This window comes from Hyla sarda, chromosome 4 (assembly GCF_029499605.1).
Source record: "Hyla sarda isolate aHylSar1 chromosome 4, aHylSar1.hap1, whole genome shotgun sequence".
Taxonomy (NCBI): Eukaryota; Metazoa; Chordata; class Amphibia; order Anura; family Hylidae; genus Hyla; species Hyla sarda.
In genome coordinates this window covers 377,688,088-377,715,922 of record NC_079192.1, presented here as the reverse complement: position 1 = coordinate 377,715,922, position 27,835 = coordinate 377,688,088, and the positions used below count along the sequence as shown (strand labels likewise).

Here is a 27,835-nt window from a genome sequence, read left to right as displayed (position 1 = left end):
TTTTTTACATTTTATTAGTTGGAAAGCAAATGTTAAAGACAACCGGAACTTAAAATACAAAATCTATTTCCATTGTGCAAGACCCAGTATCACTAATGTAATCGGAATATGTAAAATCTTGATACTAGATACAACTAATGTAGATATAGACAGGTCCCCGGCTTATGCTCCACCGTCTCTTCATTAGGGTTAGGACATTAGTGTCATCTCTCCACCACAGTGCAATTTATTTTCCCATCTGAAAGATAAAAAACTTTAGCAACTTAATGCAATTTAAAGAACTGACTGGAAAATACAAAGGACAAAAGTGAACAGCCTAAGGTTTTATATGCTGTCACTAGAGATGAGCGAACTTACAGTAAATTCGATTCGTCACGAACTTCTCGGCTCGGCAGTTGATGACTTTTCCTGCATAAATTAGTTCAGCTTTCAGGTGCTCCCGTGGGCTGGAAAAGGTGGATACAGTCCTAGGAGACTCTTTCCTAGGACTGTATCCATCTTTTCCAGCCCACCGGAAAGCTGAACTAATTTATGCAGGATAAGGCTGGGTTCACACTACGTTTTTCAACTACGGTTCCCGCATACGTTTTCTATCAAAAACCGTATGGGGAAAAAACGGATGGAACAGTATGGGAAAAAGTAAACCGCATGCATTGTTAAACAGTATACTGTTTTTAAAAGTGCATACAGTTCCGTCAGTTTTTATAGAAAAAAAAAAACATACGTTTGTCCATTTTTAATGGGAGGGGACTTGGGTGGGGATTCAAATGCGCATGTGCAAAGTAAAAACGTATACCTTTTTACCCATATGGAACCGTATACATGTGCGTTTCCCATTTACGTCCATGTTTAAAAAAAAACGCATGCGGTTGCAGTACGGTTTGTAAACCGAAGTCAAAACCGTGGTTTACCACGATTTTGTCTCCGGTTTACAAACCGTACTGCAACCGCATACGTTTTCTTTTTTAACATTGACGTCAATGGGAAACGCACATGTATATGGTTCCATACGGGAAAAAGGTATACGTTTTTACTTTTCACATGCGCATTTGAATCCTAAAGTCCCCACCCAAGACCCCTCCCATTAAAAATGGACAACATTTTCAAAAACGTATGGTTTTTTTTTCTATAAAAACTGAAGGAACTGTATGCACTTATAAAAACAGTATAATGTTTAAAAACGCATACAGTTTACTTTTTCCCATACTGTTCCATCCGTTTTTTTCCCATACGGTTTTTGATAGAAAACGTATGCAGGAACCGTAGTTGAAAAACGTAGTGTGAACTAAGCCTAAGTCATCAACTGCCGAGCCGAGAAGTTCGTGACGAATCGAATTTACTGTAAGTTCGCTCATCTCTAGCTGTCATTATAGCTCATATAGGATGTTTACAGAAGATCACATTCATAAAATGCACTTGGAAAGTTTTCAGTCCCTTTCACATTTTGTTCTGTTGTGGCTTTGTGCTAAAATACATTTTTGTTAAGTTTTCCCCCATCATTTTGCACTCAATACCCCATAATGAGCATGTGAAAAATGTTAGAATTTTGGAAATATTAGCAAATTTACAAAAAAGGAAAAACTAAAGTTTCTCATGGACATAAATATTCATAACTTTTGTTACAACATTTAAAAAAATTAGCTCTGGCTCAGAATCATCTATAAGATCATTTTACCTTGCTTTAAGTCCCCTGTAGTAAAGCCAGATGATTGGACAGGATTTGGAAAGACACAGCCCTGTGTATATAAGGTCTCACAGCTGACAATGTATATCAGAGTAATAAACAAGCTATGAGGTAGAAAGTACTGCCTGTAGAGCTCAAACAAACAATTGCGTGGAGGCCAAGATCTGGAGAAAGGAACAAAAAAAATTCTGACAAAAAGAAAGCATAAAGCACAGGGTAAGCTGACCACCTTATAAGGCATATAAGACGCACCCAATTTTAAAGGAGGAAAATCTAAAAAAAAAAAAAAAAGATTCTGAACCAAATACAATGTAAAGTATAGGACAGTGATCTTCAACCTGCGGACCTCCAGATATTGCAAAACTACAACTCCAAGCATGCTCGGACAGCAGTTGGCGGTCCGGGCATGCCAGGAGTTGTAGTTTTGAAACATCTGGAGGTCCGCAGGTTGAAGACTACTGGTATAGGAGGTAATACTCACGTGTCCCCATTGCTCCGGAACATCTCTGCTGCCCGGTATCCTCGCTTTCCGTCACCGCCATCACGTCGCTACGCGACCACGTGATGACGACGAAGTCGCTGGCCATGCAGGGGATCCCGGCAAGGAGCAGCCATTCGCCGATCAGACACAGAGGCAGGTAAGGTCCCTCCCGGTGTCCTGTAAGCTGTTCGGGACACCTCGATTTCACCGCGGCGGTCCCAAACAGCCCGACTGAGCAGCCGGGTTAGTTTCCCTTTCGCTTCAGACGCGGCGGTCAGCTTTGATCGCCGCGACCGAAGGGTTAATACAGGGCATCACTGCGATCGGTGATGTCCTGTATTAGCCGCGGGTCCCGGCCGTAGATGGCCACAGGAACTGCCGCGATATGACAGGGTTTTAATGTGTATTTGCCGTATAAGACGCACCAACTCGCACCACCAAAGTGCGTCTTATATGGCAAAAAATACGGTAGTTTCCAGTAGATGCAAACATGGAGGATGGAAGTGATCCAAAGGCATGGAGTAGATACTCCTGAGCCAACACATTTCAACCTGTGAACAGATCTTAAAAGGAAAACCGAGTTATAGTGTGGTGAACAGGAGTCCAAAGAGGGGTCCCTTACTTCCTAGATCCTGAGATATGTCTCCCCAGAAGATCTTCTGCTGAATTCAGTGAAGCGCTCACAGGGGGCGGGGCTTCACCGGCTCAATTTACATATTTATTGTCTGTGACTCCACATCCCTGTGAAGTGGAATCACACACAATGAATATGTAAATTGAAACGCCCCGCCCCCTGTGCGCGATTCACTGAATTCAGCAGGGGAACTTCTGGGGACACATCTCAGGACCTACTGGACATATTTAGGTAAGTGACCCCTCGACGGACTCCTGTTCCCACACTATAAACCTGTGTATTGGGTTTAGTGTGGGTGAATAGGCTGACAGTTTTCCTTTTAATCATGCCCATAATTAAGATCTGTTAACAGGTCAAAACGTGTCTGCATTTCATTTGGGATTTTATGATCACTTGTGTTACTAATGAATTAGTTGATACTTTTAATCTGGGAACTGGAGAACTACGTCTTTTCCCTGCACAAAAAAAGAAAAATTCTTCAGCATTGAACGATATGAAGTATATTTTATTTATAATGCAGTCTGGATTTAGGATGCTGGGGGAGCCCGGGGTGTCAGTGCTTTTAAAGCTGCGACGATTAATCGATTAAATTAAATAACGGGATTCGTTATCGACCCGATTCTTTGTCCGCGGTCAGGAGGCTGCTGCGGGCAGGGGGGCGGGAAGGCGCGAGTCTCGAAAATCCTGCAGCAGCCTCAGTGACAGTCCAAGGCTGAGACTCTCAGCTCCACCCTCCGATCAGTGTTACCAGGTAGGAGGCTGCTGCTCCTCCTAACTGTCTCCTCCCCCGCCGCCATTTTACCTGTATTTCCCCCACTCAGCCCATGTGGACCAGTAACCCTCCATTTTCTGCCGCCGTCCACCGCCTCCAGGGCCCCCGTACGGTAGGTTGAGGTTCCAATACAGCACACACTCACTGTGCTGCGGCCCTGGCAACCTGTGATCCTCCCAGGGCCTCCGTCCATGTGTGTCTGCAGTCTGCGCTGTACTGCTATACACACGGGGGGTATGTGCAGAGCAGACTGCAGACAGAGCATTGCACCCTAGTGTCTTCTACAGACCTTAGGGTGCAATGCTCTGCAGCCTGCACATACCCACCACGTGTATAGCAGTGTGTGTACATTCCTTAAAGGTGGGGGTTTGTGCAGAGGATTGCACCCTAGTCTGTACTACAGACACCAGGGTGCAATGCTCTGCATATACCCCTATGCGTATAGCAGTATATGCAGAGCATTGCACCCATGTCTGTGGTACAGTGCACACCGCTTTACCCATGTGGGTATGTGCAGAGAATTGCACCCTTGTGTCTGTAGTACAGCTAGGATGCAATGCTCTGCACATACCCCCATGTGCATAGCAGTGTGTGTGTACTACATACACACTGCTATACAAATGGTAATATGTGCAGAGCATTGCATCCTAGTATCTATATACTACAGACACAAGGGTGCAATGCTCTGCACATACCCCCATGGGAAAAGCGGTGTGCACTGTACTACAGACACCAGGGTGCAATGCTCTGCATATACCCCTATGTGTATAGCAGTATATGCAGAGCATTGCACCCATGTCTGTGGTACAGTGCACACCGCTTTACCCATGTGGGTATGTGCAGAGAATTGCACCCTTGTGTCTGTAGTACAGCTAGGATGCAATGCTCTGCACATACCCCCATGTGCATAGCAGTGTGTGTGTGTGTGTACTACATACACACTGCTATACAAATGGTAATATGTGCAGAGCATTGCATCCTAGTATCTATATACTACAGACACAAGGGTGCAATGCTCTGCACATACCCCCATGGGAAAAGTGGTGTGCACTGTACTACAGACACAAGGGTGTAATGCTCTGCATACACTGCTATACACATGTGGATGTGTGCAGAGCATTTGTATCCTAGTATTTGTAGTACTACAGAGTCTGTACTACAGACATGGGTCAGGTGCAATGCTCTGCAATCTGCACATACCCCCATGTGTATAGGAGTGCTATAAAAAAAAGAGTAAAAGTAAAAATAAAAATAAATGTAAATTAACTGCTCCCCCAATAAAAATTAGCTCCCCCTTTTCCTATTGCTATACAAAAAAAGTAAAATGATTATTATTATTATTTTTTTTTAACATATTTGATACTGTTGCATGGCTAACTGTCTGAACTATTAAAATGTTAGTGAATCATTAACATTTTATTTTAATAGTTCAGATAGTTACCCATGCGGCAGTATCAAATTTACACTGGTTTCTGTACAGGATCATTATTAATGATCCTGTACGGCAACCGACGTAAACGTTAAAATTAAATAAATAATCAAAAATTGCTGCTGTTTGGTCACATCACATGCTAGAAACGTTTAATATGGCCATTGTACATGATTTTTCAAGTAGAATCAGCTGAACCCCTTTTTTAGAATTTTGACATTTTTTCTGATTAATCGATAAAATAATCGACAACTAATCGATTAATAAAATAATCATTAGCTGCAGCCCTAGTGCTTTGTGGGGTGCACATATAAGATGTTGGGCACCCCCCCCTGATCGAATAGTTTGGGCGTCACTAATAGGTTGTAAGCCAGCATGGTGCACTACACGTTGTCATGTAACAGCTCTATTGATGTGCAAGTATAATACTAAGCAGCTACCCCCCTCATGAAGAGTAGGCTTGTGAGAGCAGTTCATCAGTATTTTACACCTGTGCGACCTCTCCCATATAGCATTGTGTCCTATATCATAGTGGGAATAGGGGTCTAACCTGCCCTTTTACCACTAACCAGTAAGTGTGGCCTCTTTTCTGTGATTTCTTTTAGCACTGAAAGTTCCCAAGAGAACAAAGCACATAATTCTGAAATGGAAGAAACCACCAGAACTTGTCCTCAGTTCTAAGTTTCATGTCTGAAGGAAACCAGGCACTGCTCATGACCTGCCCAATACTATTCCTACAGTTTCGAATGGTGGTGGCAGCATCTTAAGCAGCTGGGACAGGAAGACTGGTCCCAGTGAGGCTAGGATTCCACGGAGATTTTTTCCCACCAGCAAAAACGCCAGGAAAAACTGCAAGGAAAACTGCCACAAATTTTCTTTGCATGTTGGCAGTTTTTCTGGCATTTTTCCTGGTGTGTGGAAATAGCCTGTTTTGTCCCCTGTGGCAGTTTTCTCACTGCCTTCTGGGTACCACTCTGGGTCGGATGCTGAGCGCCCGGTCCAGAGAGTATAGGGAGATGAGGAGGGATGTACAGCATCACTACTCACCTCCCCGGCCGTATAGTATACAGGGGGCATAGTGTACCCGTGTATACTATACAAGGGCCGGGAATCCCGTCACCAGACTGACAGGACTCCCTGCTCCTATAGCCATTTGGGCAGTATACAGTATATACAGCTATCTATAGATAGCTGTATATAGTGTATAAAGAAGACGAGGTCCACTTACCTTCCTCGCTCCCTGTCCCCACCAGTGTAGCTCCGCCCCTAGTGATGACATCATTAGGGGGTGGAGCTACAGAAGGGAACCAGGCTAGTAAATCTGAAGCTCTGTTCACATTGTCCATTTTGTATAATGTGAACAGACCCTTCTGGCAGTGTCTACAATGACAGGGAGACTCCAGCTATTGCTGGAGTTTTGCACCAATTGGTTGCTCCCTGTTTGGGTAGACATTGCATTATGGGTGCTCTCCCCAGCAGACAGCGCCAAAAATGTCAAAACCAATTTTTTGTGTTTTTTTTCTTCTCGTTTCAGATCCGTGTATGCAGAGTATTACGGCGGTTCATTTTTTTTTTCTTTTAATAAAATGGTTAACAAGGGCTGTGGGGGAGTATATTTTAAAATAAAATAATTTTTCCAATGTGTTGTGTTTTTTTTTTTATTGAATTTCCAGGGTTAGTAGTGGAAGCCGGTCTTATTGACAGAATCCATTACTAAGCCAGGGCTTAGCGCTAGCTCCAAAAACAGCTAGTGCTAACCGCCAATTATTACCCCGGTACCCACCGCCACAGGGGTGCCGGGAAGAGCCGGTACCAACAGGCCCGGAGCGTCAAAAATGGCGCTCCTGCGCCTAGGCGGTAACAGGCTGGCGTTATTTAGGCTGGGGAGGGCCAGTAAAAATGGTCCTCGCCCACCCTGGTAACGTCAGGCTTTTGCTGTTTGGTTGGTATTGTGCTGAGAATGAAAATACGGGGAACCCTATACTTTTATTTTATTTAAATAAATAAAATAAAAAACGCATAGGGTTCCCCGCATTTTTATTCTCAGCACAATACCAACCAAACAGCAGCAGCCTGACGTTACCAGGGTGGGCGAGGACCATTGTTACTGGCCCTCCCCAGCCTAAATAACGCCAGCCTGTTACCGCCTAGGTCCAGGAGCGCCATTTTTTACGCTCTGGGCCTGTTGGTACCGGCTCTTACTGGCACCCCTGTGGCAGTGGGTACCGGGGTAATAATTGGCGGTTAGCGCTAGCTGTGTTTGGGGGCTAGCGCTAAGCCCTGGCTTAGTAATGGATTCCGTCAATAAGACCGGCTTCCACTATTAACCCTGAAAATTCAATAAAATAAAAAAAAACACAACACATTGGAAAAATTATTTTATTTTAAAATACACTCCCCCACAGCCCTCGTTAACCATTTTATTAAAAGAAAAAAAAATCCGCCGTAATCCATCGAATCCGCCGTAATCCTCTGCATACACGGATCTGAAACGAGAGAAGAAAAAAAAACACAAAAAATTGGTTATGACATTTTTGGCGCTGTCCGCTGGGGAGATCACACATGTCTACCCAAACAGGGAGCCACCAATTGGTGCAAAACTACAACTCCCAGCATGCCCTTGGCTGTCTGGGCATGCTGGGAGTTGTAGTTTAGCAACAGCTGGAGTCTCCCTGTCTGGGTAGACACTGCCAGAAGGGTCTGTTCACATTATACAAAATGGACAATGTGAACAGAGCTTCAGATTTACTAGCCTGGTTCCTTTCTGTAGCTCCGCCCCCTAATGATGTCATCACTAGGGGGCAGAGCTACACGGACCTGCCCGGGATTCGAGGGAAGTAAGCGGACTTCGTCTTCTGTATACAGCTATCTATAGTGTATACTGCCCAAAGAGTTAACTCTTTCCTTGCTGGGCTTGCGCATAGCGCACAGCTCAGCAAAGGGTTAAGTGAGCCAGCAATGTGTATACTGTATACACATTGCAGGCTCACTGTAAGTTCTTGCTGGGCAGTAGATATACAATGTATACTTACGGCTCAACATCAGCTGTTCTCCCGGCTCTGTAGCCCTGAGAACAGCTGATCCCGACAGTCACATCAGGAGGATCGCAGCGGGTGTCAGGAGGAGTGACATCCGCTGGGATCTGTCCCTTACTGCAGGTACTACTACTCCCAACATGGAGCACACTCTGCTCCATGCTGGGAGTTGTAGTACCTGCATTAATAGACAGATCGCGGTGAGTATAATTTCTGACACATGATGCAATCTGTCTATTAATGCAGGTACTACAGCTCCCAGCATGGAGCAGAGTGTACTCCATGTTGGGAGTAGTAGTACTTGTAGTTATGGAAAGATCACAGCAGGTATCACTACTGACACTCACTGAGATCCTCCTGTATAACGTATAGATGCAGCGGCCGCTCTTCTATGGTCCCCTGCACTGCCGTATATATACACAAATTCCTAGAGCTGTGATAGGCTGGAACCATCTGGCCAATCACAGCTCTCTGCGGGAAATATGAATGTGTGTATATATACGGCAGTGCAGGGGACCATAGAAGAGCGGCGGGACGCATCTATACATTATACAGGAGGATCGCAATGAGCGATCTGTCTATTAGTAGAGGTACTACTACTCGCATCATGGAACAGTGTGTTCCATGCTGGGAGTGGTAGTACTACCTAAAAAATGTAAAACAAAAAGTGAAACACACACACACAATAAATTTTTATTATTGTCGGCTACATTTTTAGTGCTTTACCCGCCCACATAAATTGATCCCTGTTTAAAAATGAATAAACATTTCGTCATAAAAAAAGATACATTTCGTTAGATACAATTTTTTCCATCACTACTATATCTTTTTTATTATTTTTTTTAGTACCCTACGAAATTTTAATAAAAAAGGTGTCTCCATAATTTTTTTGGATCGCTAAAGTCCAAAAAAAGAATAAAAACCGCCTGCAAAAACGCTAAATTTAAAACCAACATGGCGTTTTTCTTGGCATTTCTGCTCTCCCATAGACTTCTATGGGAGGAAAACGCCACGATTTCATGGCAAAAAACGCCAAACTAGGTTTTGTCAGGCATTTTGAAAATCCAGCCTCTGAGCCCAAAATTGCTGAAAAACGCCAAAAGGATTAAAAAAACACCAAGTGAATCTGGCATTTTGCAGTTTACTATTGACTTGCAGCTAACATCTGGACGTGGCGTTTTTTCACTGAAAAAACGCTGTGCGGGAAAATTGGCATTTTTGCAAAAAAAAAACCTCAGTGGAGTTCCAGCCTTAATGAAAAGCTGAATGGAGCAAAGTACAGAGATTTTCGTAATGGTTAACTGTTGCAAAGTGCTTTGGACCTTCATTTGAGCCAAAGGTTCACCTTCTAACAAGACAATGACCCTATGCCAGTGTTTTCCTAAACAGCGTGTCTTCAGCTGTTGCAAAACAACAACTCCCAGCATGCCCGGACAGCCTTTGGCTGTCCGGGTATGCTGGGAGTTGTAGTTTTGCAACAGCTAGAAGCACTCTGTTTGGAAAACGCACTCTAAGCACACAGCCAAGACAACACAGGAGTGACTTAGGGACAACTCAGTGAATATCCTTGAGGGGGCCCAACTAGGGCCCTGACTTAAATCCAATTAAACATCTCTCTTACCATTTCTCCTGTGCCACATTAGTTGGAAGGTAAGTGTCTGGCTTCTTTTCCAGTCTTCTTCAGGGTCTCCAGCAACTGGTCCACTGAATGGTTGTCAGCTTGGATCACCACCTTCTTGTTCGGCAAATCGATTTCATACTGAACGTCTGAAGGAGAAACAACTCACATCAATCGAAGATGATAACAATAGTTAGACAATGAATAGTAGTAGCAGTGTGTATATAATATATGGACAAGCATTTATTAGATGTATATGTATGGCTTCCTTTCAACACCCTACAGTTTATACATCGATACAAAGCGACAATTTCTTTGACACTTAACTTCTAAATATACATTTACAGTATTCAGGTCTCCATTTTTCTGATATAGGGGAGAGAGCATGGACTACCTGCATTCAATCTGACTCCTCTAGAGGGTTCATGCTGTACCGAAAAGGGAAAACCAAGACTTTTTCTCTAACCACCCATAAAGTTATTGGCAGTTTTTCCTTGTGTTTCTACTACTGGGTGTGCACAGTGCTGCTCCCTGAATGTAATTTCATGCTCCCTTTAGTCTTCAGGCTTGATAACATCATTAAATTTGACCCGATGAAGAAGGGGGTTCCCCATTGCAACTCCTTGTCCATCGCATGAACCACTACCTATATGAATGTTAATAAAAGCACATTGTTGATAATAATAATATCGAATCCTTCCTGGGTGAAGCCCCACAAGCCACAAGTTGGATTTTAAAGAGTACCTATCATAAACTACACTTTCCCTAATTATCTTGGATGTGTATATTACCTATACCAAGGCCCCTAGCTGCACATGCATCACTGGATATGAGGAATTTTTTATTTGAGCTTGCGGCAACATTGATAAATACAATAAGATAATGACAGCCTATGCAGAATAGTAGGGGCTATCAATAGAGATAAGCAAATCTACAGTAAGATTTGATGACCTCAAATCTAATCAATGAGACATCTCTTTGTTTAGCTTTGAAAAAGTCATTCCGCTTTCCAATTGTTGCAATTCCCTGGCAAAGTCTGGACAGACCTAGAAGACTTCACAGTCAAATGCCAAACTCCCCTGAAGAAACGTAACACTCGGAAGGTGGAACAACTTTTTCAAGCCTAAACAAATAGCCAGCCGATTCATTTGATTTGAAAAAACTTACCTAAAGATTAGTATCATCAGTCACCTTCCCATGCTGCAATCACTGACTTCTGAAGTCATGTGAATGATGTTTAATATGTGACAGCAGGGTATTTAATGGACGAGTAATTGCAATTATTATTATTTTTTTGAAATAATATTTCCAGCTCTTAAAGTAATAAGTATTGGCTGACAACTCTTCCTCCCACCCCTGTTACACCAACCATTTTAATCTATGGGGCAGTCCAGAGAGGCTGGATGAAGATTGTGGGGGTCTATTATGATCAAATCCCACACATCCCTGTGACAAGTTTTTTTTTTTTTAATGACATGTACAAGATGCTTCCATATCCATTAGATCATTGTCCAATGCCACTGGAATCAACAGGTTCAACCAAGTTTATGTCTAATGTGTATCTGTACTTTCTTTATCTCATGGAGTCCAAGTTGAAGTGAATAAGGCCTGTGGCAGAGAGCCTAGCTCCAGGTACCTTTTTGTTGGGATAAGTTACCAAGTACAATTTTCCACAAAAACTAATACCCTCTTTACCAACCCCACCCTAAAATGTCACTTTTATTAATGTGCGATTAAAACATGTAAGTACACCACAAATGTTTAAAAGGCACCCAAGTCACCAGCAAAAAGTGGTATAGCACCTAACAGTCACTATGGGGCTAACAGCCACTAACAAACTGTACAAAGATATTACATAATGTATAGATATTGATGGCTGCAGTCCAAACAACAGAAAAAAAGTGAAGGCATTTTTTAAAAGACAACTAGCCCCCCTGACATGTTTCGCTCCAAAGAGCTTCATCAGAGGTCCGGGCTAATGGCTTCTGTAGGTTAGTTACCAAGAACAGAACAATTCTGTTCTTGGTAACTAATATACAGAGACCAAGTGCACTTTTCCTACTTTTCCTAAACAGCTCAGGACATCCCAATGTACCTTCATCTCAAGCTGAATAACAATTTACAAACTAAATGTTCTTGTTTAATCCATTCATATGTCTAATGAAATGGTATGCAACTTCCTAATATGTGTTCCAATTCTTAATCTTTTTCAAGATTACTGGTAAGCTGCCAATGAATGCAAACTTCTGTATATACATAACTAGTCCTGTATAAATATCTACAGTTTGTTAGGGTTCATAAATCCTTTTATATCTAGGAGTTGTGGATCCGGCAGCTAGATATCGCAGGAGAATTTCAAAAACCACCTCCTGCGATATTGCTGCCGGATTCACAACTTGGTCTTTAGCTTACACTGGAGACATATAGTGGTTTGCCAAAAGTTTTCACTCCCCTTGGTAATTTTTCCAAGTTTTTTTTTTTTTTGTATTACAACCTAGAATTATAAAAAATAAATTTTAAATTAGATTATGTGGTGGGTGTATGGTAGTGGTGGTATGTTATAGGTATATAAGGGGTTAATGTTAATCCTAGAAGAGTTGGTGACGCCAGGCTGAGGGCTGGTATGCTGAATCAGTGTTCCGGCCTATCGCCGCCCTTCCCAGTAACGATAGGTGCATAAAATAACTGAAGGTCCACAAGGAGATTTAAACTTGAACAACGTTTACTGAAGTGCTTGCAATATTCACGGTACAGTCACAGTCTCATACAAACAGTCCTTTGGTTACTTAGTGACTGGCAGTAGTTGCGGACCTTGAGCTAGACAATAAGTCTCTTAATTTAGGAAGAGATTTGCAGATCCGTCCGGATTTAGGGGAGGTATTAGGTCCGGAGTTGCTGCAGAGTGTTTGGGAGGTGATACACTCTATAATTATCGTTCAGCCGTTGCCGCAAGGCTCGGGCCTAACTCACTGCGATTACTGCTGTACAGGTCTTCTCTCATCAAGAGCACAGGAGCAAGAGAGAGAAACATTGCCGCCGCTCCCTTATATGGGCAGGGGGCGTGGCGAATCTGATTGGTCCGAACGTTTGCCATTCACCTTACATGGTGTGATGGGATTGCTTACGTCACAGGATCTATATACATTATCAAACCAAAACGAGGCTAGAGATACCAAAGTGAGGCCTGGAACGCATCACATGACCCGAAGGCCCTGCGACACCATGGAAACAAGTAATTAACCATTTATTTACATTTATACTATACTATCTATATTGTCAATGCATAAATTACTATACTATTATACATTAAGATAGAGGCGACTAGGGGTAGACTAGATTACAGGGATCCCTATGTCCTAGGGACTCTGGCTATGGGGACCCATAAATAGATAAGTACCGTATGAAATGCGGTACTGGGACACCACAATTATATATACTGGACCTGACAAAATAGTCCAAACTGTTAGAGTGGAATGAAAGAAAAAAAAAAAAAAACTATTTTTATCTGTACTTTTACCTGACTAGACAGATGTGTGAATTTTATTTTAATAAGGGCAGTGAATGCTAAACCCAGCCATATATTTACACCCTCTGAACCTTATTCATTCCCCTCAGCCTGATATTTACCCCCTTAGCCCCATATTTATACCTCCTATTTATACCTCCTGAGCATTGCATTTACACCCCTTTGAAATAGAGGTAACCCCTACATGACTTTTCAGAGAAAAGTGGCATAGACAGATTCTATATATGTGTATTACATATGTCATTAATGTATAAAATTCACAAAAGTAATAAAATCCCTGAAATTCCTTTCTTTTGATCATGTACTGGTTCACAGTACATAAAGAAATCTTCTCATTCCAGTAAATTGACCAATTTCCCCTCTTTCGCAGTATGCTGAGACTAGCTGTCAAACACATGACTGCAGTAGGAGCCTCCCCCCTTTGCCTTATCTACAGTTGGACACACATATTGATTGGGGAAGGGGCATAGAAACCAAATAACAGCATTAGTTTTGTCGGGCACTTTGATACAACCAATCCTTTATCTGTAACCCATTAAAAGATACGGCTGTGTAGCGCATTTATGATCACAAAGCTAACAATCAGTTTTCAGTACTATTACTTTTAATTGGTGACTGGTAATATTGTTATATCTGTGTGACATTAATTTTAGAGATGAGCGAACTTACAGTAAATTCGATTTGTCACGAACTTCTCGGCTCAGCAGTTGATGACTTATCCTGCGTAAATTAGTTCAGCCTTCAGGTGCTCCGGTGGGCTGGAAAAGGTGGAAAGAGTCTCCAAGGTCTGTATCCACCTTTTCCAGCCCACGGGAGCACTTGTAAGCTGAACTAATTTATGCAGGATAAGTCATCAACTGCCGAGCCGAGAAGTTCGTGACGAATCGAATTTACTGTAAGTTTGCTCATCTCTAATTAATTTTTTCTTTTTTGTTCTTCTGGTTAATTCAGTAGCAGAATAATTTTCTATAGTTTTATTGTTAAGTTATATTCAGTAGTTTCGTGTCGGTCTTTTTATCTAGGTTTTTGTCAGCAAGCGCAAAGCTGAATATTTTTTCCCAGACAATTAAAACAATGAGCCATAACATTAACACCACAGGTGAGGTAAATAACATTGTTTGTGTCGTGAAAATGGCCCTTGTGTAGGGGTTGAAATATATAAGCAAGAAAACAGTCTGCTCTTAAATTTAAAGGGTACCTCTCATCAAATAAGCTTTTGATATATTTTAGAATAATGAATGTTGAATAACTTTCCAATAGCATGTTAATGAAAAATATGCTTCTTTCTATTGTATTTTTCCCAATCAGTCCTGTCAGCAAGCATTTCTGACTCATGCTGGAGTCCAAAACACTAAGAGCTGCCAGCCTGCTTTGTTCACAGCCACACAGGCTGTGAACAAAGCAGGCTGGCAGCTCTGAGTGTTCTCCTTTGTGAACAAAGCAGACTGGCAGCTCGTAGTGTTTAGGACTCCAGCATGAGTCTGAAATGCTTGCTGACAGGACTGATAGGGAGACCCCTAGTGGTCATTTCTTCAAAGTGGAAAATTAAATAGAAAGAAGCATATTTTTTAATAACATGCAATTGTAAAGTTATTCTGCATACATTAATCTATAATATATCAAAAGTTTTTTTGATGAGAGGTACCCTTTAACATGTTGAAAGCCAGAAAACTGGGCAGGAGTAAACATTTGACAAGGACCAGTCTGGTCTTTGTCTTCTTCAAAATGGTAGATCTTTTGGGTGTTCCTGGTATGCAGTGGTTAGTACTTACCAAAAGTTATTATAGGAAAGGCAACCAATGCACCATCAATAGGACCATGGGCACGGAGATCTCACTGATTCGTGTAGGGAGCAAAGGCTAGCCTGTGTGGTCCAGGCTGTGACGATCCGTCTTGGGGATTAGCTCTGGGATCGTCCTGGACCACGCCACAGGATGCGTTTCTTCTCAATAAACCAGCAAACAAACGCTTGTAATGCAAATCTGGCACCTTGCCAGTTTTATTAGACAGGTTGCAGGGAAAGAAATAAACAAAAAGCAGGAACAAAACAAAATCCTAGACCGTCTGGTCACTGCCTAAACAGATCAGCTTGTCCTGACTAACAACCGCTGAGCTTCCCTCAGCCGGTTAAACATATGTCCCCTGCAACCTTCTACTCACAATATCACTCTCTTTGAGCCCCTCATAGCTCGGGCTGTGTACTCCTCAGCAGGCTCTGTCTCTTCCCTACAGCCCACATGCTGTCTCCTAGGAAGAGCCCCCATTACACTGAGTCTTCATCTCATATACACCTCCCTTCCCTCCTGCCTCATTACTTAAGAAGCAGGTGAGAGCTTCTGCAGGGTGAGCCAAGGAAATGCACCCTTTCCTTGCCACACTGCCACAAGGCTTACAGAAAAGCTACTGAATTGCTGGAAAAGTTTCTGCTGGCTATGATAGAAAGGTGTCAGAGGAGTACACGTCACAGTATCACAGCTTGCAGTATATTGCCCTGCGTAACCCCAACCAGTAAGGCTGTTGGCCAACCCAATCCACTGATATATATACTTCTGACAAATATAGAAAGGAGATGTGAACACAGCCTAAGTGATCTGCATCCTTACCTCCAAGACGAGAAAGTACACGGTTCACAGCATTTGAACAACCCTCGCAGGTCATATCCACAAAAAACTCCTCTTTCTGAAAGAAAAAATATAAATCATCAATTAAAAGAAACCGTGTAATAAATGAATGCTGTGGCTAGTAGTGTACATGAACTGTCTTTTATTTACATTCACATTTTTCCATATGGTAATGCATTTTCTTAGTGATAGGTCTCTTATAAATTGAAATTTACATCTATGGCCACTTTCAGACAGCCACAATACAACCAGATAATAGCTTACACCAGGGCTTGACAACTTTGTTAACAATCTAGGAGCCAACAAAAAAGTTAGGAGCCAGGATGTGGCACGACACATAACGTGACATTATGAGAAGTTATATGATCAGTCATTACTGTCCCCTCATCTCTCCTGTGTCACAGTCATTACTGTCCCCTCATCTCTCCTGTGTCACAGTCATTACTGTCCCCTCATCTCTCCTGTGTCACAGTCATTACTGTCCCCTCATCTCTCCTGTGTCACAGTCATTACTGTCCCCTCATCTCTCCTGTGTCACAGTCATTACTGTCCCCTCATCTCTCCTGTGTCACAGTCATTACTGTCCCCTTATCTCCCCATTCTGTGTTAGGAATTAATGTCCCAGTGTTAAGGAGTTGCTCAGGATGTATCGCTCCTCACTGGTTGGCTCTGGTTAGGCCTCTAAACGTGAGTGACTGCCGCTGTCCAAATTGGGGATAAATAGCTGAGTGCCGGCAAGAGGAACTGACACCAGACACACAGTTCGTATAACCTCCTCACTCAGCCGAGGTTGGAGCGCACAAAACGGCAAGAGCTCCTTATCCCGGGAAGAAAACTGTTTTATATCATTATAAAAATAGGAGGTTGTTTCTTACATTAAAAATCATTGTGTTATAGTTTGATTGGTTGTTTAAAATATACATATATATCTATGACATAAGTTTTTTTAAATCATAATCATATGCAGCTATATGATGCAGGTGCTTCCGGTTTATGCCGAAGATTCTTGCTGTGTCCGTCATTTTCCATTATCTGACCACTTCTCCATAATCTATAGTAGGATGTTAGTTCTCCTTTTGGGACACTGGAAATATTTGTCTTGCTTCTTGGGTGCTTTCCCAGAGAGCAGTTTCCATCTTGGTTACAAGCAATAGCTAGCTGATGTATCTGATAAGGGTAATAATGTTTGTCTGCAGCAATTGATTAGCAGTAGTATATATTATGGATTAATATATTGATCAACAATCAGAATCCTCAATCATCCTTAAAGGAGATATCCAGTGGTGAAAAACGTATCCCCTATCCTAAGGAAGGGGGCGTGTTGACCACCGCTGACACGCCCCCTCAATACAACTCTATGGCAGAGCCGGAGCGCTGCCTTCGGCAATCTCCGGCTCTGCCATAGAGTTGTATTGAGGGGGCGTGTCGGTCGCTTCATGCGGTGGTCAACACACACTATCCAGCCAGCGAGCCGGGGCCCCGTACAGGAGATTGTGGGGGGCCCCAGCGGTAGGATCCCCTGCGATCTGAAACTTATCCCCTATCCTTAGGATAGGGGATAAGTTTTTCACCACTGGACTACTCCTTTAAAACCCTTATCTCCCCCCTGTATGTTCGTTATTAATATCCCCTTATCTCTTTTTTTGTGCCAGTTTTTAATATCCATTTATCTCATACCCGGTGCGTCAGTTATTACTGTTCCCTAATCTCCCTCGTGTGTCAGTTAATAATGTCCCCTCATCTCCCCCCATATGTGTCACAGTCATGTGTCTCATCCGTTACAAATGAACTGTTTTTGCTTACCTCTGCCTCCTTTCCCACGCAGATTCCCCTTTCTGCCAAGCTAAACATTGGATGTCTTTGGTTGGCGCTCCAGTGTACAGCAGCAGATGTCTAGTCGGCGCTCTGGTGTCATGTGACTGCTGCAGCCAATTAGCAACCTCACTGTAATGCTTCATATTTCTGACTATGAAGCGTCACCACCAAGGCCTCCGGTTGGCTGCAGAGGTCACCTGACGTCTGCTGCTCCAGTAACACCTGAGCGCCAACGACAGGCAGAATGGGGAATCAGTGCAGGAATAGAGATGAAGGTAAGTAAAACAGTTTGTATTATTAAAGGATGGACAGGGCTGACGAAAATCTCAGTCTAAGAGATTCTCAGTTGCCGTGGTAACTTGGCGTTCGGGATTTGTCAAGCCCTGGCTTACATATAAAATTGCAAGACCTGATCCTACTGTAAACCAAACTTAGATCACCATAAACCAAAAGATTCAGAGTAGCCAGTCCTTAGTTAGACGTACACATTAGATTAGCCGACAATATAACTATTTTCACACTGCGGAATTCTGGGAGTAGAATTCCACGCTGTAAACATTACCATCAGTGTGAACGGGTCTTGGGTGAGACCTGTCCATACTGAGGAATTTCAGTGGCGAACAATTCTGCCGCTGAAATTGTTCTGTGCAAAGAAAGTACCGTATTTTTTGCCCTATAGGACGCACCGGCATATAAGACGCACCCAATTTTAAAGGTGCAAAAATCTAGAAAAAAAAAAAAGATTCTGCACCCAACAGTGATCTTCAACCTGCGAACCTCCAGATGTTGCAAAACTACAACTCCCAGCATGCCCGGACAGCCATTGGCTGTCCGGGCATGCTGGGAGTTGTAGTTTTGCAACATCTGGAGGTCCGCAGGTTGAAGACCACTGGATAGGATGTAATACTCACGTGTCCCCGCCGCTCCGGACTCGTCACCGCTGCCCTGGATGTAGCTCCATCGCTGTCGCCGCGTACCCTGGGTGTCCCCCACGCTCCGGACGTCTTCTTCCCCGGGATCCACGCTCTCCGTCGCCGTCATCACGTCGCTACGCACGCCGCTCCTATTGGATGACGGGACGGCGTGCGCGACGACGTGATGACGTCGAAGGAAAGCACTGCCATGCAGGGGATCCCGGCACGGAGCAGACACCGAGGAGGCAGGTAAGGTCCCTCCCGGTGTCCTGTATGCTGTTCGGGACGCCACGATCTCACCGCGGCGGTCCCGAGCAACCCGAATGAGCAGCCGGGTTACTGTCACTTTCGCTTCAGACGTGGCGGTCAGCTTTGATCGCCGCGTCTGAAGGGTTAATACAGGGCATCACCGCAATCGGTGATCTCCTGTATTAGCTGGGGGTCCCGGCTGTTGATGGCCGCAGGGACCGACCCGACAGGTGTGTATTCGCCGTATAAGACGCACCAACTTTTCCCCCCCAGTTTTGGGGAAGAAAAAGTGCGTGTTATACGGCGAAAAATACGGTACATGTTCTTACTTTGCTAGGAATTCCGCGAGCACTGCATAGCCATCAATGGTGACGGCGCGTTGCCGCACGGTCCTACCGCTGAAGTATCTTTGGCTATCTCCGCTCGCGGAATTCCACCAGCGGAGATTCCCGCAGTTTGAACATAATAGCAGGAGAACTTTCAGCTAATGTTATAGGAGAGAAAAACAAGGCTGTTGCATTTCAACATGTCTGATCCTTTTGTTCTCATTGGAAATAAGCCACTGCCAAAGGAGTCTAACAGCAACCAATTCAGTTTCCGCTATCAGGAACATACACATACTTGGCTGAGCTGAGCATACACATTGGAGACAGGAGGAATAGCTGTTAACTGAACGAGTGCTGTCACCTATCTGATGTATGGACAGCTTTATTCACAAGCAGGTCTTATGCAGTTTATTTATACTGCTTAAGTTGTAATGTAAACCTATGCTGCCTGAACCTATTTTGTACCCGGTAGCTTCTTATTGCCCCCCCCAGCCCTGATTACTTGGTTTCTCTCTATTTGGGTATAAGCAGAGGGCCGATCATTTAGGGCCGATGAATACTGGGAAAATGCTGAAGCATTTCAGGGTAACTCATAGACCATTGTAGTTAAAGGGGTACTCCGGTGAAAACCTTTTTTCTTTTAAATCAACTGGTGGCAGAAAGTTAAACATATTTGTAAATTACTTCTATTAAAAAATCTTAATCCTTCCTGTACTTATTAGCTGCTGAATACTACAGAGGAAATTCTTTTCTTTTTGGAATGCTCTCTGATGACATCACGACCACAGTTCTCTCTGCTGACGTTATTATAATAATAATAACGCTTTATTTATTGTTGTCCTTAGTGGGATTTGAACCCAAGTCCCCAGCACTGCAAGGCAGCAGTGCTAAGCACTGAGCCACCATGCTGCCCTTAGCATACATCTGCTATGCACGGTTGCTAAAATGGACAGAGATGTCAGCAGAGAGCACTGTGCTCGTGATGTCATCAGTGTTCCAAAAAGAAAGGAATTTCCTCTGTAGCATTCAGCAGCTAATAAGTACTGGAAGGATTAAGATTTTTTAATAGAAGTCATTTACAAATATGTTTAACTTTCTGCCACCAGTTGATTTAAAAGAAAAAAGGTTTTCACCGGAGTACCCCTTTAAGGAGCCTGTCCTGGTTTCATACTGGACATGGTTTGGGGAGTATGAAAATGATGACATGTTCCCTTTAGTATGCCCCCCCCCCCCCCCCTCAAGAAACTTTATCAAGAATTTTCAATAGGGACCAAGCCCCGATTAAATAGGAATGCACAAAAAAACCTTTGTTAAACCTTCGTTCTTTCCATATAGATTCAGATGGATCTGTTACATACAATAGGCTTTTAATAAATGTTGAAATGTATCTAATGTCCTCTTTAAAAGGTTATCTCAGGAGGCTCAAATTCCTCAAACCTGGTATAATGCCATATGTGTTTCCAGATATAGTGACTTATCAGTGTAATATATATGAAGCAAAGGTTTCAATACAAATCTGTCAATTAAAACACAAGTACATAGCCATTAAAAAAAAATTTTTAAATCAACTGGGGCCAGAAAGTTAAACAGATTTGTAAATTACTTCTATAAAAAAATCGTAATCCTTCCAGTACTTTTTAGGGGCTGTATACTACAGAGGAAATGCTTATCTTTTTAGATTTCTCTGATGTCACGACCAAAGGGCTCTCTGCTGACCTCTGCTGTCCATTTTAGGGACTGTCCAGAGAAGGAGAAAATCCCCATAGCAAACATATGCTGCTCCTAAAATGGACAGCAGAGGTCAGCAGAGAGTGCAGTGATCCCTCAACTTACAATGGCCTCAACATACAATAGTTTCAACATACAGTGGTCTTTTCTGGACCATCGTAAGTTGAAACCAGACTCAACATACAATGCCAAGGACAGTCCAGATCTGTGAATTGTGTCAATGGCCAGAAGAACCGACCAATCAAAATGGGCATTCACTGGTAAAACCCCTGTATTACTGAAGAGTATGCACTGACTGGTGTCTAGTAGCGCCCCTACAGTACAGGGTGGTATTACATGTTCTGTACACTTTACCTATACCAGGGTTAGCTGCTCCTTTGGACACCAGGTGAGGGCGACTCCATTACTTTTTTTACGTACAGGACCCTGAAGAAGCTCCTGTCCTCCACATAGACCAGTGTTTCCCAAGTAGGGTGGCCCCAGCTGTTGCAAAACTACAACTCCCAGCATGCCCGGACAGCCTTTGGCTGTCCGGGCATGCTGGGAGTTGTAGTTTTGCAACAGCTGGAGGCTCCCTGCTTGGGAAACACTGACATAGACAGTGATTTACAGTTCCCAGCAGATCTTTATTACATTTATATGTAAGGATTTGCTTTATCTATATTAGTTATCTACTTTTTTTTTTACTTATTTTTGGATGACATTTTGGGGCTTCAGAACCAATTACCAGATTTCCATAGAGTTCTGGTCTCAACATGCAATGGTTTCAACATACAATGGTCATCCCAGAACCAATTAATATTGTAACTTGAGGGACCACTGTACTATGGTCATGACATCAGAGTAACCTAAAAAGATAAGCATTTCCTCTGTAGTATACAGCCCCTAAAAAGTACTGGAAGGATTAAGACTTTTTAAAAGAAGTAATTTACAAATCTGTTTAACTTTCTGGCACCAGTTGATTTATTAAAAAAAAAAAAAAAAAAAAAAAAATTACAAATATTTTCCATGGGACCACCCCTTTAAAGGCGTTACATGACATCATTGACATTTGGGGCCACCAATGTCTAATTGTCAGCAGTCCTCACTGGCAGCACTAGGAAATCCCCATGCCACAATGTTTCCTGTTACCTCCCCTTTCTCCAGGCGCTACATCCAATCAATAGTCCACCAATTACCCCCATTATTCCCCTCCAATTCATGCAGAATTCTGCCAGAAATTCTCTTTCAGATCACCAATCTCCTATTTTGCAGAATTCTGCGGCAAAATCTCATTGAAGTCAATGGGGCTTGAATTTTGGTGGAATTCTGTTTTTTGACATCACAGAAATTCTCCTGCCATTCCGCAAATCGGTTCAGCAAGCTTTGTGTGGAAACATTGGGGGAATTCATCAAAACCAGTGTAGAGGAAGAGTGGTGAAATCCCATAGCAACCAATCAGATCGCTTCTTTCATTTTTCAAAGGCCTTGTTAAAAATGAAAGAAGCGATCTGATTGGTTGCTATGGGCAACTGCCCCACTCTTCCTCTACACTGGTTTTGATGAATCTCCCCCATTGTGCCTAACTCTGCTGCCCGATCAATCCACCAACAGGGAAAGGGTTGAGGCAGAGTTACTTGCCTTTACCAGGTTCTCATGTTAGCGCCCTCTGCTGGCCAACAGTGGGGAATATCAAAAAAATTACTAATTAGTTTCTCATGTTTCTTATCCAAAAATACATAAAAAAAAAAAAATGTGAAAAATGTATTGGATATATTTCATATCTTACAAAAAAAAAAATAGAAATTAGGTGATACATTCTCTTTAATGCCTGTTTTCCTGCACTAAATGACGGAAGACTGCTTGAACTCTGCAACTAGAGATGAGCGAACTTGCAGTAAATTCGATTCGTCACAAACTTCTCGGCTCGGCAGTTGATGACTTTTCCTGCATAACTTAGTTCAGCTTTCAGGTGCTCCCATGGGCTGGAAAAGGTGGATACAGTCCTAGGAGACTCTTTTCTAGGAATGTATCCACCTTTTCCAGCCCACCGGAGCACCTGAAAGCTGAACTAATTTACAAAGGAAAAGTCATCAACTGCCGAGCCGAGAAGTTCATGACGAATCGAATTTACTGTAAGTTCGCTCATCTCTTTTTGCAATGTATCCACTTTGTAATTTAAGGAGACGTGCAAAAGTAATAGGGCTAAAGGGAACCTTTCCCATACATAGAAAGTACCCTAAATGCGAAACTAGAGCATAAGTCAAGTATTTTGGCTGCAATATTGGTAATTTTGCGTCCACTTAGTACTTCTATATCTGCACCACCAGTTCAGACGTATTGATTTATCTGTAGGGCCATAAATGTTAGGTCAGTAAGGGTCTGACCACTGGGATACCTACCTGCCACTTATTCTAACATGTTGTGATCAGAACTATATTCATTACTGAAGGGATCAAGTCCCTATCATAACCCGTGTACAGTGGTCCCTCAAGTTACAATATTAATAGGTTCCAGGACGACCATTGTATGTTGAAACCATTGTATATTGAGACCAGAACTCTATGGGAACCTGGTAATTGGTTCTGAAGCCACCAAAATGTCATCCAAAAATAGGAAAAAGTGAGGATTAAAGATAAATAAGTAGATAACTAATAGGGATCGACCGATATCGTTTTTTTAGGGCCGATACCGATAATCGGTGGAGGTTAGGGCCGATAGCCGATAACTTATACCGATATTCCGGTATAAGTTATCGGCTATTTATCCCCCCGCGACACCGCTGCAGATCATTGATTTAAAGCGAGCGCTTTAAATCAATGCACTGCAGTGGCTTTTGCGGTGCCATAGGCCGCCGCCACCACCCGCTTCTCTCCCCCTGCCTGTCCGGGGGTCCTGAGACCTATCACCGTCACCGCACCCGCCCCTCCCCCCCCCCCCTCGCACCGCACCGGCACCATTGCCTCCCCCATCCCTGGTTTTATAATTACCTGTTCCCGGGGTCCACTCCACATCTGGCTCCGGTGGCGTCCTCCTGAACTGTCACTGTGCGCACTGACGGTGACGTCATGTCGCGCACATCACTCGTCATTGCGCACAGCGTAACGCAGAACGCAGCAGGAGCAAGAAGTAGTGTGGGCTCCGGGAACAGGTAATTATAAAACTGGGGATGGGGGAGGCAATGGGGCCGGGGCGGTGGGGGGTGCGACGTGGTGGGGGGTGCGACGTGGTGCGGTGCGCCGGGTCGGTCGCAGGGCAGGGCATTATCGGCAAGGTAATTGCCGATACCGATAATGCCCAAAATCGTGATAATCGGTCGATCCCTAATAACTAATATAGATAAAGCAAATCTTTACATATAAATGTAATAAAGTTCAGCTGGGAGCTGTAATCACTGTCTATTTCAGTGTTTCCCAACCAGGGTGCCTCCAGCTTTTGCAAAACTACAACTCCCAGCATGCCCGGACAGCCGTTGGCTGTCCGGGCATGCTGGGAGTTGTAGTTTTGCAACAGCTGGAGGCGCCCTGGTTGGGAAACACTGGTCTATGTAGAGGACCGGAGCTTCTTCAGGGTCTGTACAGTACACGCAATGTCCTAAAAAAAAAAAAAGTTAAATGGAGTCGCCCTCACGTGATGTCCAAAGGAGCAGCTAACCGTGGCATAGGGTAAAAGTAGTACAGAACATGCAGTACCTCCCTTTACCATAGGGGGCGCTACCATACAGCCAGTCAGTGCATGCACTTTAGGAATACAGGGGTTTTACCAGTAAATGCCCATTCTGATTGGTCGGTTCTCCCAGCCATTGACACGTTTCGCAGATTCCATAGCATTGTATTTTGAGTCTGGTTTCAAGTTACAATGGTCCAGAAAAGACAATTGCATGTTGAAAATATTGTATGTTGAGGCCATTGTATACAGCGGTGCATACTTCCTAGAAAAGTTGTGTCGGCCCCTGGGTGTTGTACCCCAAATCCTCACTTTTCTACGCGTCTCATTGCTGAACCCCCCAGCTAATCACTCGAATGAAAGTCCGGAGTCCCCCGTTTCTCCTCACTACACGAAACAGGGGTACCACCCTGGGCAAAGGTTTGGAAGTCCTGTTTCTATACAGGGTAAAATGCAGCTGCACAATGGCGTGAGATGGTGGTAAAACCTATGGGCACAGCAATCATTCTGTATTATTGTGTATAGGTTTATGGCTGTTTGTCTTACTCCACCATAAAACTATAAAGTAAATGCTTTTTTATGAGAAAGGCGACTTATGTCGACTATTAAATGATACAAGCCAGACCGCTGAAAATCCATCTACGGTACTACATGTAAACACCATTAAAAAATGGTCTGAAGTAACGTTCTTAAAAAGGGGGGGGGGAGGGAGAGATTGTTGTTTCCCTATCAAGGAATATTCAATATGGCAACAACACAGATTTCAGCAAACTGGATCCAGTTAAAAGCACAGGGGGAGATTTATCAAAACCTGTCCAGAGGAAAAGTTGCTGGGTTGCCCATAGCAACCAATCAGATCGCTTCTTTCATTTCTGAAAAATGAAAGCAGTGATCTGCTTGGTTGCTATGGGCAACACAACAACTTTTCCTCTGGACAGGTTTTCATAAAACATAGCCATGTACCAATGTGTGGCAGGACTGACACGTTTCGGTAAAGAGACCTTACTCATAGACCCCACAAGAAATATTATCTGAATATAATATTTCGTCACGCCCCCTCCCATAGACTTGCATTGAGGGAGCGTGGTCTGATGGCACGAGGGGGCGTGGCCAACCTCCGCAGTGCGCGCACACAGCGTTCGGAACTAAATGTTCCGAATGCTGCCAGTGGAGTACCCCTTTAAACATTCAGTGGAAGACTTAAAAATAGGGATGGTAAGTTGTAAAGGGGTACTCCAAACTTTTTTTTTTTCATTTTTGTATGAGGATACGGTCCATTTTTGTAATTTGAAAATGAAATAAAAATAAAGGGGAAAAAAAAAAAAAAAAAAAAAAAAAAAGAGGGGCTATAATATTACAGGTGCCGCTCCAGGGTGTCAAATAACAATATAGACCAGTGTTTCCCAACCAGAGCACCTCCAGCTGTTGCAAAACTACAACTCCTCTGAATGCTGGGACAGCCAATGGCATGCTGGAAGTTGTAGTTTTGCAACAGCTGGAGGCACCCTGGTTGGGAAACATTGAAATACTGTATACAGTGATCCCTCAACATACAAAAGTTTCAACATACAATGGTCTTTTCTGGACCATTGTAACTTGAAACCAGACTCAACATACAATGCTATGGAATCTGTGAAACGTGTCAATGGCTGGAAGAACCGACCAATCAGAAAGGACATTTCACTGGTAAAACCCCTGTATTCCTAAAGTGCATGCACTGACTGGTGTCTGGTAGCGCCCCCTACAGTACAGAATGGTATTACATGTTCTGTACTCTTTACCTGTATTAATGAAGTGCATGCACTGACTGATGTCTGGTAGTGCCCCCTACAGTACAGGGTGGTATTACATGTTCTGTACTCTTTACCTGTATTAATGAAGTGTATGTACTGACTGGTGTCTGGTAGCGCCCCCTACAGTACAGGGAGGTATTACATGTTCTGTACTACTCTTTATCTGTATTACTGAAGTGCATGCACTGACTGGTGTCTGGTAGCGCCCCCTACAGTACAGGGAGGTATTACATGTTCTGTACTACTCTTTACCTGTATTACTGAAGTGCATGCACTGACTGGTGTCTGGTAGCGCCCCCTACAGTACAGGGAGGTATTACATGTTCTGTACTCTTTTCCTGTGCCAGAGTTACCTGCTCCTTTGGACACCAGATGAGAGCGGCTCCATTTTACTATTTTAGGACATTGCGTGTTCTGTACAAGACCCTGAAGAAGCTCCTGTCCTATACATAGACCATTGTTTTCCAAAGAGTGTGCCTCCAGCAGTTGCAAAACCACAACTCCCAGCATGCCCGGACAGCCGAAGGCTGTCCGGGCATGCTGGGAGTTGTAGTTTTGCAACAGCTGGAGGCACCCTGGTTGGGAAACACTGAAATAGACAGTGATTTACAGCTCCCAGCAGATATTTCTTACTTTTATGTGTAAGGATTTGCTTTATCTATACTTTTTTATCTTTAATGCTCACTTTTTCCTATTTTTGGATGACATTTTGGGGCTTCAGAAGCAATTACCAGGTTTCCATAGTGTTACGGTCTCAACATACGATGGTTTCAACATACAATGGTCGTCCAGGAACCGATTAATATTGTAACTTGAGGAACCACTGTACTGCAAAAATGCAACCAGCAAGCATTGATGTTGCATGGGTCAGAAAGGCACATGAATACAAAACATAGATGGGAAAGCGGACTTACCGGCATGGCTAGTTGCAGGGCTCACAGGATGTGTGACAGCTCAGCTTTCCTTCTGCTGGAAGGGAAGCAGCAATGAAGCCCAGCCCTGCTTCCTGTCTCCCCATGAGAGGAGGGGCAGCCTTCTCTCTCTCTCTCTCTCTCTTCTGCAGGCCTACGCTGGGAAAGCACACATAGGACATGATGCTGCTGCCATCTTCTGGTGTGCATGGTCAGAGTGAGGACAGCTCAATACTCATCATGGGAGAACCCGGCACAAAGTATGTACACCCTCCCGCTGCCTCCTCTGCTTCTTCTAAAGTCCTGCTCGGGACTCCCTGCTGTCACAACCACTAACACCTCACAAGGTCTCTTCCTGTATGGTGGGGACTTGGCACACCTAACTTCTGGCATGGCGGCCGTAGACTGTGTCGGTTGGTCAGAAACAAGCCTCGGTGTCTGGAACTTACGGGACAATGACGTGAATGTTGTGGACCCCTGTAACATAAGAGGACGAGGGGCAGTCAGGGGGCAGCTATAGGGGAGTGCGGAGGTAGCTGTCATAACTGGAGCACAGACCATATAATTACAGTGATCCCTCAACTTACAATGGCCTCAACATACAATAGTTTCAACATACAATGGTCATTTCTGGACCATTGTTACTTGAAACCA

At 43.5% G+C, this 27,835-nt stretch overlaps 2 protein-coding genes across 4 annotated transcripts in view; one reads left to right on the top strand and one right to left on the bottom strand.

Annotated features, from left to right (window-relative positions):
* ATOX1 (antioxidant 1 copper chaperone) lies at positions 1 to 27,302 on the bottom strand. 2 transcript variants are annotated; one of them, XM_056516851.1, is made up of 4 exons: positions 27,185 to 27,302; positions 15,783 to 15,858; positions 9,657 to 9,802; positions 1 to 238 (listed from the first exon to the last, which is right to left on the bottom strand). In XM_056516851.1, the coding sequence occupies exons 1-3, from the start codon at positions 27,188 to 27,190 to the stop codon at positions 9,675 to 9,677; spliced, it is 210 nt and encodes a 69-aa protein (XP_056372826.1). In that variant the 5' UTR covers positions 27,191 to 27,302; the 3' UTR covers positions 1 to 238; positions 9,657 to 9,674. The 2 variants fall into 2 exon arrangements, with proteins under 2 accessions (XP_056372826.1, XP_056372825.1); XM_056516850.1 differs by lacking the exon at positions 27,185 to 27,302 and adding an exon at positions 17,604 to 17,666.
* Positions 27,221 to 27,835, top strand: part of G3BP1 (G3BP stress granule assembly factor 1) — a 37,580-nt gene continuing 36,965 nt past the window's right edge. For both annotated transcript variants that reach the window (XM_056516848.1, XM_056516847.1), the window contains exon 1: positions 27,221 to 27,441. In XM_056516848.1, the coding sequence (XP_056372823.1) occupies positions 27,362 to 27,441 (80 nt within the window). In that variant the 5' untranslated portion in view covers positions 27,221 to 27,361. The remainder of the gene's footprint in view (positions 27,442 to 27,835) is intronic.